The 12,533-nt window shown below is 41.6% G+C and overlaps 1 protein-coding gene across 5 annotated transcripts in view; it reads right to left on the bottom strand.

Annotated features, from left to right (window-relative positions):
• CREB5 (cAMP responsive element binding protein 5) overlaps positions 1 to 12,533 on the bottom strand; it is a 416,145-nt gene that overhangs the window by 105,672 nt on the left and 297,940 nt on the right. For all 5 annotated transcript variants that reach the window (XM_082633028.1, XM_082633029.1, XM_082633031.1 and 2 more), the window contains 2 exons: positions 6,759 to 6,885; positions 77 to 187 (listed from right to left, as the gene is read on the bottom strand). In XM_082633028.1, the coding sequence (XP_082489154.1) occupies positions 77 to 187; positions 6,759 to 6,885 (238 nt within the window). The remainder of the gene's footprint in view (positions 1 to 76; positions 188 to 6,758; positions 6,886 to 12,533) is intronic.

The raw sequence follows: 12,533 nt of genomic DNA, 5'->3' as shown, positions 1-12,533 counted from the left end.
TTTGCAAGTCAGAGCAGAAATCAAAAGAAAGAAAAAGTCATGAAATAAAAAAAGGATGATTTTAACTGTTATTTACCATTTTGGCTTCTGAATGCATTGGCTGGACTTGGGGAGAAGCACAGGGGTTGCTGAGATTTGGACCTTGCATTCCCAGGAGGTTGGAGTTCACTGACATTTGTCTCTCCATCTAAGAGAAAGGAAAGTAACAGAATCAGAAGTCTGAGAAAGGCAGTCTAGGTCATAGACAAAGCTGCATTTCTCTTTCAAATGGATCGTTTAGAATTTCTGTGAATAACTCCCGGCAAAGCCTGTGGTTTGCTGAAGGGTAAACAATATACTCCTGAGCCCTGAACTCAAGCACATCAAAGAATCATCCAAAGCTGTGCCTTCTAGAGAATACGCCCGATGCCAAAGAGAACTACGTGTTGTCATGGTAGATCATTTCCAAACAAAAGTATGCAATACTTCCACTTTCGAGAACACTCCAAATACTACTCATCATGCTTATTTTTATAGCTACACAGAATAACATATGCATAGAGAAATGCTGGAAGGATACAGAATATACCAAATGGTTGTCTCAGGCTATCTGTGGCTTTTTTGGTCACCCTAAATTTTATACAGAAACGTGAATCATTTTAGCAAAAAGAAAAAATTCATTGAAAAAGCCACCCTCTTAAAGATGACGTGTCTTCCTGTCTCTCTAACTCATGATCACAATCAAAATGATCCAGCAGAGGTATCTGAGCTGCTGCCCCTGGAACATCTTCTCTTCCCTGTTAACCGTGTCTGACTACACAGGAACAGTTTTAGGCCTCACAGCAGGGCTAGGGCTCTGGAAAGATGAAGAAAGCAGTCAGGGTGCTGAAGACTCGTGATCAATGCCCCCCCTACACTGTCCTGCTGGCCTGCCCTAGTGTCTAAAATTAACATTCAAATATCTGAATTGAGTTCTGGCATTTTTTTTTGTAACATCTTTATTGGTGTATAATTGCTTTACAATGGTGTGTTAGTTTCTGCTGTATAACAAAGTGAATCAGTTATACATATACATATGTTACCATATCTCTTCCCTCTTGCATCTCCCTCCCTCCCACCCTCCCTATCCCACCCCTCTAGGTGGTCACAAAGCACCGAGCTGATCTCCCTGTGCTATGCGGCTGCTTCCCACTAGCTATCTACCTTACGTTTGGTAGTGTATATATGTCCATGCCACTCTCTCACTTTGTCCCAGCTTACCCTTCCCCCTCCCCATATCCTCAAGTCCATTCTCTAGTAGGTCTGTGTCTTTATTCCCATCTTACCCCTAGGTTCTTCATGACCTTTTTTTTTTTTTTCCTTAGATTCCATATATATGTGCTAGCATACGGTATTTGTTTTTCTCTTTCTGACTTAACTTCACTCTGTATGACAGACTCTAGGTCCATCCACCTCACTACAAATAACTCAATTTTGTTTCTTTTGTCTCTGGGGCGCATCCCTGTTAAAAAGTAAATACAGAAAAATCTCTATTTCAGTCAAGGAAGGGTGCGTCTGATTCATATTTTCTGTTTAGTAGAAAATTAGCACTTTTTGAAGAACTAGAATAATGCTTAATAAATACTTAATACTGAAATCCCACAGAAAATAATTTGACTTTCCTCAGGGGGGAAATAGTTTCTTCAATGCAAGAGTTTTTCCATTTGCCAAAGGATGGAAATGAAAACAATGGTTGGAAATTTTAGGGAACCAGGTTTCTGCTCAGTTAGCCTAAGTAGTCTTAGAAAATACAGAGTTCCTTATCACTGGAGTTTGTCAAAGTGTGGGGGATGGAAACCTCACAGACAAGAGTTGAGAGTAACAGTTGAACTAAATGACCCTTTACCATTGTTGGGACTCTATCACTGCAATTCCTGCTGTGTCCACCCCAAGGGCAGGGGTGGGGGGGGGGTATAGTTATGACACCCATGTGTGGATTAGCAGAGGTGCCTGCCTAAAGCCTCTCATGAATGACTGGGGCACATTTCCTGTCACAGCAAAGCACCATCAGCCTTACCTTGGCCAGAATTAGTTTATCAGTGATCTAGCAATGTATGAATATGTGAAATTGTTTCAAAAGGAGCTACTTAATGAAGGAGAACTTTCTAGAGCACTCTAGCAAAACCTTTTGCAGCACCAATTCAACAAAATAAAACAGAGTTGTCCCTCAGTATCCTCTGGGGATTGGTTCCAGGACCCACCTCTGATACCAAAATCCAAGGATGCTCAAGTCCCTTATATATAAAATGGCATAGTAACTGCATAAAACTTACACACATTCTCCCTTGTGCTTTAAATCATCTCCAGATTACTATAATACCTAATACAATGTAAATACTATGTAAATAGTTGCCAGCACTTGGCAAATTCAAGTGATGTCTTCTGGAACTTTCTGGTATTAAAAAATATATTTTCGGGCTTCCCTGGTGGCGCAGTGGTTGAGAGTCCGCCTGCCAATGCAGGGGACACGGGTTCGTGCCCCGGTCCGGGAAGATCCCACAAGCCATGGAGCGGCTGGGCCCGTGAGCCATGGCCACTGAGCCTGCGCGTCCGGAGCCTGTGCTCCACAACGGGAGAGGCCACAGCGGTGAGAGGCCCGCGTACCGCAAAAAAAAAAAAAAAAAATATATATATATATATATATATATATATTTTTTTCAATCCATGGTTGGTTGAATCTACAGATGTGGAACCCACAAGTACGGAGGGCCAATTGTATTCACTCTCATATTCGTCTAAATCTCCAGGCAGCCTGGGTAGTCTAATTTTTTAAATTATTTTTTAAAATCATGGTAAAATATACATAATATAAAATTTACCATTTTAACTCTTTTTAAGTGTACAGTTCAGTGTCATAAAGTACATTTGTATACTCTCATTGTTAAGTCACGGAGACTTCGCTAAAAAATGCTTATTACTTTATAACTCCCACTTCCAGAGGCTAGGGGCTAGGAGAGTCGGAATAGGATTCAACACTTTATTCCAATTAGTGACCTTCTCCTAGAGGGAAATCAAGTCCAAAGGAGCTTTTGCTTTCAGTTTCCTAAAGGAGGATGGTTCAGAAGGACACATGATTATCCAGGGTTTTCCATCATGCTTTGTAGCCATCATGTTCTACAAAGAAGTGAGTGTAGCCTGCTTGCTGCCTCTTGATCCAGAGTCAGCCACGCTTCCCACTTTTCAGAAAAATTACAATCTAGGACCATTTCTATCTTATGACTGACAAATCAAACAGAATACTGAAAACAGGCTGATTCTCCTATCTTAAAAAATTGCATTTTTCCACCTAAGTAATTATAGGGGGTTAGCAAGAGCCTCTTTAAAACAACCATTTGGTGCTTTGTGCTAATAACGCTCTGCCCATGAGTGTGGCTTTAATGAGTGGACTAGAATTAAGAGGTCAGAAGATGGGAGTGGCTTTGCTAAATACTAAGCGACATTGAGCACTGTAGGTAAAACATCCAGGTAAAGGATATCACCTTTTTTTGAGCTTCTTCTTTTCCCTTGAAACAAACTGGAAAACAGGAGCTAAAATGTCTGCAGTTCACTGGGCTTTTGTAATTACAAAAGGGTGTTCGTATTCCCAAATTATTTCAGCATTTGACTTTCAAGATCAGAAATCACAACCCAGTGAAGTGCTAGAAGCCAACGCCTGCCTTTTTCTTCACCACATGCCAGCATCTAGCACAGAGCTTGTTCCATAGCAGGTGCTCAACAAAATTTTATGAAATAAATGAATGAATGAACGAATTCATCATTTGTTTCTGACCTAGAGCTTTGTGAAATATGTAGCCTGACAGCGTGCACTACAGATCAGTTAAGAATCTCACCTTCACCTACAGACATAAACTAATCTTTTATGCCACAGGAAGCATGATTTCTCAGGGCAAGAACTCTACAGAAAGACCACACTTGACAAGCCAAAATTACAGTGCAAGGGCTGGCAACTTGATAATAAGGAAGAAAAGGCCCAGATTTCTAGGGCCTAGAACTCTTGGCATATGCTTTTAGATACCTTGTGTTAATTTTCTTTAGCTACATTAGTGTCACACTGAATCACGATTTCCCAACCTTGGCACTACGGACATTTGGGGCCAAATAATTCTTTGTCATCATAACTATCCTGTGCATTGTAGAATGTTTAACAGCATCCCTGGCCTCTACCCACTAGGTGCCAGTAGCACTTTCCCAACGTTGTGACAACCAACAGTGTCTTCAGATATTGCCAAATAACCCCTCAGGTACAAAACTGTCCACAGTTGAGAATCACTGCTCTAGACTGACACTATTTTCATGACAGCTGTACACATTGCTGACAAGGGTTTAGGAACTCCTGACTCTCTTTATCTACACTGGCTCTTTACCATGCACCTGACCCTTTGCTTCTATTCTGAAGCAGAAACATTTTTTAAAAATTTCAAGTGTATTGACTTCTCTGTTAAAACTTTAAAGACTCTTTTTCTTTTTTTTGATGTGGACCACTTTTTTTTAAAGTCTTTATTGAATTTGTTACAATACTGCTCCTGTTTTTTTATTTTATTTTATTTTATTTATTTATTTATTTTTTTTTTTTGCGGTACGCGGGCCTCTCACTGTTGTGGCCTCTCCCGTTGCGGAGCACAGGCTCCGGACGCACAGGCTCAGCGGCCATGGCTCACGGGCCCAGCTGCTCCGCGGCATGTGGGATCTTCCCGGACCGGGGCACGAACCCGTGTCCCCTGCATCGGCAGGCGGACTCTCAACCACTGCGCCACCAGGGAAGCCCACTGCTCCTGTTTTATGTTTTGGTTTTTTGGCCACGAGGCATGTGGGGTCTTAGCTCCCCGACCAGAGATCGAACTCGCACCCCCTGAGTTGGAAGGCGATATCTTAACCACTGGACCACCAGGTAAGTCCCAAAGACTCTTTTTCTGTTCAACTCCTCTATTATTTCAAGTTGTACAATGAAGTGATGTGGTAGAAACCAGTGCCAGGCACGCTTTTCTCTGGGCCTTTTCAGCCTAAATGTCCCACCTTTGCCCCTGGGAATGGAACACAGTTTAGTCAAATGGGGAAAAAAGATCATTGTAGTGATATTTTTCTGGACAATGCATAGAATTCCTGAAAGGAAACTATTTTGGACAAGAAGGATGTAAAGCCTGGATGAAGATGGCTTGTGGTAGAAGTCTGCATGCAATTAGTGGGGTTGAATGAAACCCAGGATCACCGCATTGGTGGTACTGTTCTCCTTTACCTAAAGATGTTTAAGGCGAGTGGTGCAGGTAAAGTCAGTCAGCTCACATGTCCTTCTGACCCAATTTTGCAAAGAATCTTTCTAGCCTGAACTACCTGACACTTACAGTGGGCAGGTCCACGTCTCTACAATTGGGCCACCAAGGCTTTCTCCACCCCCCTGCTTCCACTTGGATAAATGAGCAAATTGCTCATCCTGGGATGATCTGGGCTGTTCAGCATGAGGTGAGTGTGCGTCCTAGTCACGACTCTTCCCTTACAAGCTGTGTGACATTAGACAAATCCCTTCAGTGTCTGACTCTTCAGCTTTTCATTGGTAAAATAAGTATATCAATAATGACTGTGATCATATTCCCACAGGACTGCTGTGAGAACAAAATGAAACAGCAAATGTAGACAGTTCCTTAGAATGCTAAAAATGCTCTGCAAAACATTCCTGATGTTACTGTGGGAGGGTTTTAATTGAATTGTCATATCACCTCTAAGGCTTTTCAGAACCCTTATGGCCCTGTAAATCGTAACGCCAGCCATGTGCACCGAAGCACAATGCCAGGGAGGATGACGATGTACAGGGTGGGGATCCCGTGGCAGGGGAGCAAGGTTTGCTCTGAAACAGTCTGTATCTGCGTTCTACATGAATCTGTTGTTTTCAGAAGGGGCAGTATAATATCATGTACGTGTGTAGACTCAGGAGCCAGACCACCTGGATTTAAATCCTGATTCTGTCACTCACTAGCTCTTAGTGACTTAGTCACTTAACCAAGCTCCTTAGCCTCCTGTGCCTCAGTCTCCTCATCTGCAAAATGAGGGTAATGACAGTGCATACCGCAGAGGTTTGTTGTGAGAGGGAAAGGAGAGAATGTACGGATCATGTAGTGGTTGAGAGAGAATTCCTGGGTTCAAAACTCAGCTACTCTGCTGCTCAGCCAAGCAAGCTACTTACCTTACTTTCTCCATTCAAAAAAATGGGATAGTATTAGTACCTACCTGAGAGGGTTGTTTCACACGTTGATGAAGTGCTTAGAGAGTGACTGGCACATGGTAAGCCCTCAATAAACACTGCTAACGTGATTAACAGAACATGATACACACGGATACGTGTTAGCAGTTATTATGTACCATCGTTATTATTGTTATTATTCTAATTACCACTCTGAGTCCTGGCTAGACCACTCATGGACAATTTAATGACACTCTGTATGTAGCCCAAGCTATAGGCTTTGGAGCAGTCATAAAATCCCGTGTCCCTAGACAAATTCCATTCCCTGGGTATGACAAGCTCACTTGTCACCAGCAGGAAGATGGAACCATGCCTCATTAGGGAAGCACTGTAGGATGGAGAAGCCAGCAAGATGCCTACGGATGCACAGCGAGGCACTCAAAGCAAACTGGCACCCAGCTCAACCCTCCATCCAGAAGAAGCCACTTTCTTCCCTGTCGGCTTAGATCTCAGCTCTTCCTGAACTCTCTCAAATGGGGCAACCTCGGCAGAAGTCAGAAGCACTTACTGGCATCAAGACGGCAGAAGAGCCTGGCATTGTAGGGTTGGGCAGGGTCCCTGGCATGGAGGCTGGCATGGGCTGTCTCTGTCTGTTGTGAAGGTGGAGCAGAGAAGATAGAGAGCCTGGGACAGGCCTGGGAACAAAAAAAAAAGAAAAAACAGCAAACATTATTCTCAATGCCCTGATCAGGGGATTCACTGCCTGTTTCCCATGTCCAGAGCCAGCGGGGACAACACCATTACATGAGCAGCAGATCAGATCCCCTGATGGGAGCCACATAATTAAGGATATTAGGGAAATAATAACAAATGAAATACAAGCCTGGCTTCCTTTGCCACTTCCTAGTTAATACATCAAATTCCAGTTCATTTCCTGACCTCTGTTATCTAACTGATATTCAATAGACAACAAGCCGGTAAATCTCCTACAACCCTTGCTTCTCAGGAAAGGGACCTGGTGGTGAAATCCGGTGTGTTTACTCTGAAGCCTCTGCCCTCTGGAGGACCCTTAGAGCCTGAGATCTGTGTACATTTGTTTTATCCACACTCTCTCACACCTCTGCCTGGAAGCCTGCCTGGCTTTGCTCTGGATATACTTTCACTATCTGGATTTGTAGAGCCAACTTCATTCATAATTTCCCAATAGAAATCCATTTTGACTTTTTCACAGTTCTCTACTTTGAGTGGAAAAAAAACCCCAACAAAGCCAGGTCACAAACCAAAGTAGCTAGATTATGGTTCACAGCAATGCAACGAGCCTTTCTCAAGGGGAGTCTGGAGCCCAGCCCCCAATTACCAATCCCTCATTTCATAATAGCTCGAGGTGTTAGGCTGCTTGACAGAAACTGATTTCGGCCTGACCTGCAGGACTTGGGTAAGCATTCCTTGGGGGAGTACACAGTTCTTTTGCTTCAATTTGCCAGAAAAAAATTTAAGGGTCTTAAATTGATTTAATGAGCCAGGGAATATGGGACTGAGGGAAAAAGGGAATTATTTGTGTTTATTAAAAATGGTAAACAAGTGACCTCCTTGGCTAGATTCTCAATCTCCTGATGCTCTTGCTCTGGGGAGCTGTATAAATGTCAAACCATCGAAGTAAAGACTTAACAACAAACAAATAAAACTAAACAAACAAATAAACAAACACCCTTCAGGACCTGTAAATCTTCCATGTTAAACCATCTTATCCTGAATGCCGTGACAGAAACTTGTGCTTCCCAAATTAATGTATTTTCTAAAAAAAAAAAAATCCCTCATGCTAAGCACTGGGTAAGGATTGCAGAGAGATGTTCTCTGCAGGCCAACGCCTTCCTGTGTTTCAGGGAAGGGTAGCATGAAGAGCCTCTTCTTTGGAGCTCATTTGCCTCCCATGGGTGACTCATGGAGCCTAAACTGGGGAAAAGAATGCCAAGATATTCTTCCTTCACATTGCTGTTACGATTCCAAAGAAGATTAAGTTTTCTGTTCTTTTCGCCTGAAAGGTCCCTTGGAAACATAGCTTGCTATCAGAGTCACACACATCATAGAAGGATGAGTCCTAGATTAGTCCTAGATTTATATGTTTAGGAAGTTGTATATATGAAAATATTAAAAAAATATAAAACCTTTACACAGAGTTTATGGAGATGTACACAAATTACAACCAGTTCTATTAATAGAATGTGTGTGAGTGGTTACATAGATAGGCTAATGTAAGAAGCTTGTAACAATGAAATGAGTGTTTTCAGAAAAGCAAATGAAGTACTATGGGTATTTCTTGGCATGTACCCTTGGGACCTCTGGAGTATGGATAAACAGTAAGGATTAGTAAAGTTTTTGAAGGCCCTTCAGCTTTTACAATTCTAGGAAATCGCTGGTTTCAACTGCTCCAAATTCTGTAGTTGTAATGTCACTGGATCTTAAAGTCTATGTCATTCAGAGGTGAAGAGCTCAGTCAGAGAGGTATAAAATGCTGTTCAGTCATCAGACATTTGCTTTGTATTCTCTAGTCTTAATGTTTTGTTTGGGACCTTTGCTGAAAAGAAAATAGCTATATATCAAAGTACAGCATATTTAATAAAGGTCAGTTCCTCTAAGTACAAGATTAATAATCTGAACTCCCCACTTTCATAATGAGACCCTACAGATAGTTAATTATCCATCCATCCATTCATCTAAAGATATCCACATAGATAGACAGAGACAGACATCTATACATACATGCATGCATATGGATACTGTTATAGGAAAGACAACTAAAAATATTTGATTATGTTGATGTGCGGTATCATCCTCATAAACAAGGGCAACACATTATCATCATTTACATTTTGTTCCCAACATATTAATGATAACCTTGGTTATCAGTTTTTATTGATGGGCTATTTTTTAAAAAAGAAATCAATTAAACAACTTAATGGTGATGTAAATGAAGACGCAAAAGTAATTAAATTTAAAACAAGTTTTCATTCTTCCCCAAACTGTGAAAAACTCCCAGTTGTACAGAATAATTGGGGAATAGTATGTTTCATTTAATTCAATGTTCTTATTAGGTCAGTTATTTCCACACCATGCATAGGTCTCCTAGATTTTAAAATATCAAGTATTCCCTCATTAATTAAGAAAATCTTTCAGGGTACTGGGTTCCCTTGGGATTATAATAATAATTATTAATGATACCAATCAGGCCAATTAGCAACGTATACTTGGAGGGGAAAATGGTTATGACAGCATGCTGTATGTTTGAATTCTGAATAATTTTGAATTATTGTTTTACCCAGATTCTGTAAATAATTTCCCCAACTCCACTTGCAAAACCAATGGAGTTTTCTAGGCTTTTGCTTAGGTTCTTAAAACTACAAAAACTGCAAAAACAAAAATCTATGGCTACCCATCACTAGATAGACAAAGGACTAGAATGGGGTTATTGTGTAGCTTGGCCTGAGAAATAATCATTTGTCCAGAATATTCAGACCACTGAAGCAAGAATGGTATTGGAATACTTGCATTAATTGTCTAATTCCCTTTGTGCATGTAGAAATAATAATTATTTAATACATTGCATAAAATTTTTTATATTGCACTTATACATTGCTTCATATTTTTCTAAATATGTTCACCTTCATGTGACTTGAAACAATGCAATGTGGTAGGTAGGTCCTATTACTCCCATTTTACTTAGGAGGAAGCTGAATTCAGAGACATTTAAATTTGCCCAAGGTCATATGGGTCATGAAAAGAAGTAGGACTTATTCTCAACTTGCAATATAGGGCTGCCCCCATCCCAACTTGATGGCTCCCATAACTAAGTTATTATTGATTTTTTTATACTAAAATAAATCCACGGTCCATTTCCTTTGATATTCACACTGCTCCCTGGACTTTCCAATGAAGTCGTAAAATTCTGCAATACTGCCTACATGAGAAGTCACTGATCCATGTGAAATTATGTTTTCTTCCTTTAAAAAAAAAACCAAACTTCCCAAACAACACATCAGCTAGGCTCTGAAAATAAGATGGCAAATTGCAGTAAAGTTGTGAAAACAAAGACCCAACAGTCTCTCTCTAGTGCAGGCTTGTTGCCATGAGTTCATTCCAGACTTTGAGCGAGCCGAGCCTCCTTTTTAATAACCATATGCCTCTAGGTAAAGTATTTCTACTAAAAATTATTGAGGCACGGAACAAGGTAAGATGTGTGAGCTCATATTGGATTGTTCAATTATGAAACTGAGTCCCATAGCATTAAGGGTTTTCCAACTTGACAGATTATTCCTCTTTATACACTTGTATAAACATACTGCTTACAGCTGAAATCTATGTAAGCTTTTCTTTCAATTACGATGTCAGGGATGACAGACTGTGTTTTCACCGCCCTTAACAGAATGATAGGTACCACAGCGAGAGATTTCATGTCCTTGTTTTTCCCTCCAAAGGATGTTATCTAATCTAGGGGTGTCAGTAAAGATGCCTGCTGGTCTTCCTTGCCCTTGGGCAAGCCCAACTATCTTTAAGGAGCCAAGGGCCAGTGCTTTTGTTTGCAAGATCTCAGGAGGATCATGGCAGATTGCTCTTCTTTCCCAGGTCTTCACCAGATCGGTGACCTCCTGGGATTGCTTATTAAACTCTAAAGACAGGCAGATAGGCCAGGTATGTGGACAAAGGGAAGAGGCGAATGATGAAAAAAAAATTAGGTTGGAAAATTGGAAGATCAATATTAGCATCAAAATCAGACCACAGCCATCTAAGAAATATTGAGCAGATAAAAAAATAACAACAAAAGAACTTGGTGTTGGGGGGGGCAGGGGACAGACTGAAAAAAAGCTTGAAAAGCAAGAAAATGGCAGGAAGAGTGGGCAAGCAGCAGGGGATCCAGATGCCATTGCTATTAGAGTTTCTGACTCTGGAGAAGAAACTTCCTTAGCTTTTAGGCTCTCCATCTCATCATCTGTTTAGTGAATGGATCAGACTACAGGCCCTTGAAACTCTCAAATTCAGATTCTAGGGCTCGAACTGAAAATGAGATATTCTTAACCTAGTGAGACTATATGTTTCATTATGACAAGGGTATTCTTTTTTTTTTTTTTTTTTTTTTTTTGCGGTACGCGGGCCTCTCACTGTTGTGGCGTCTCCGGTTGCGGAGCACAGGCTCCGGACGCGCAGGCTCAGCGGCCATGGCTCACGGGCCCAGCCGCTCCGTGGCATGTGGGATCTTCCCAGACCGGGGCATGAACCCGCGTCCCCTGCATTGGCAGTCGGACTCTCAACCACTGCGCCACCAGGGAAGCCCGACAAGGGTATTCTTTACTGCTTACTGGTGCGTCCACAGCCCTTAACCTGGCACCTGGCACATAGGAGGGGGTCAGTGTGTCTCTCTTAAGTGACATTGTGCTGGTACAGCACCTAGTTCTTAAATTCCAAATAGAAGCTGTCCCCAAAAAGTAAGAGAAATTGCTTAAAAACGGACCCAATCCATTCTACGGGGCCCACACTTCAGTCTCATTTAAATGTAACATGATCTCACACACAGACTAGAGAAACCTTGTTGACTGCTATCTTTGTATTTGCTTATGAGAAGAAAGATGTGCTTCCTTTGGACCTTCTTAAACGAAGTGTTGTGGCCTAATTTAGCAAACTAGTCTCTGTCTGGGATGGGGAGACTGAAGAGTTGAAGAGGTGAATACAAAACTCTTAAGTCTTAAGAGGAGGCAGTTTGTAATGAGAAATGCTTATTTACTCTTTCTTCTCCTAAGTGGGATTTTTAAATTCCTATTTTTGTAAAGAAAGCAAATCGCCAGGATAATCAAGCAGAATGTGAAATGGAAAGACAGCATAGTTAATTTCTTCCCTGTAGTACTAACTACATTGTAAAGTCGGGTAGTGAAGAACGTGGGCTCAGGAGCTGGTCTGCCAAATTGGAATCTCAGCTCTGCCACTGATTAGCTGTGAAACCTCGGGCAGAGTTACTTGGTCTCTCTGTGCCTCCGCTTCCTCCAGAGTAAAATAAGGTGATGAGAGATTTACCTCAGGGCATTAGGAGCTATCACATATTAAATATATTGAATATGCTTAATAAAATTAGTTGTGATTGTTTTTGTTATTATTATTCTGAAGCATTGACCAAACATCAGATTAATTACTATACTTCAATCAAGAAACTGTGGGGCTTCCCTGGTGGCGCGGTGGTTGAGAGTCCGCCTGCCGATGCAGGGGACACGGGTTCGTGTCCCGGTCTGGGAAGATCCCACATGCCGCGGAGCGGCTGGGCCTGTGAGCCGTGGCCGCTGAGCCTGCGTGTCCGGAGCCT

Source organism: Mesoplodon mirus, assembly GCF_964341445.2.
Source record: "Mesoplodon mirus genome assembly, chromosome: 9".
NCBI lineage: Eukaryota > Metazoa > Chordata > Mammalia > Artiodactyla > Ziphiidae > Mesoplodon > Mesoplodon mirus.
Note: the sequence above shows the minus strand (reverse complement) of the source record. Positions and strands in the feature narration are given on the sequence as shown.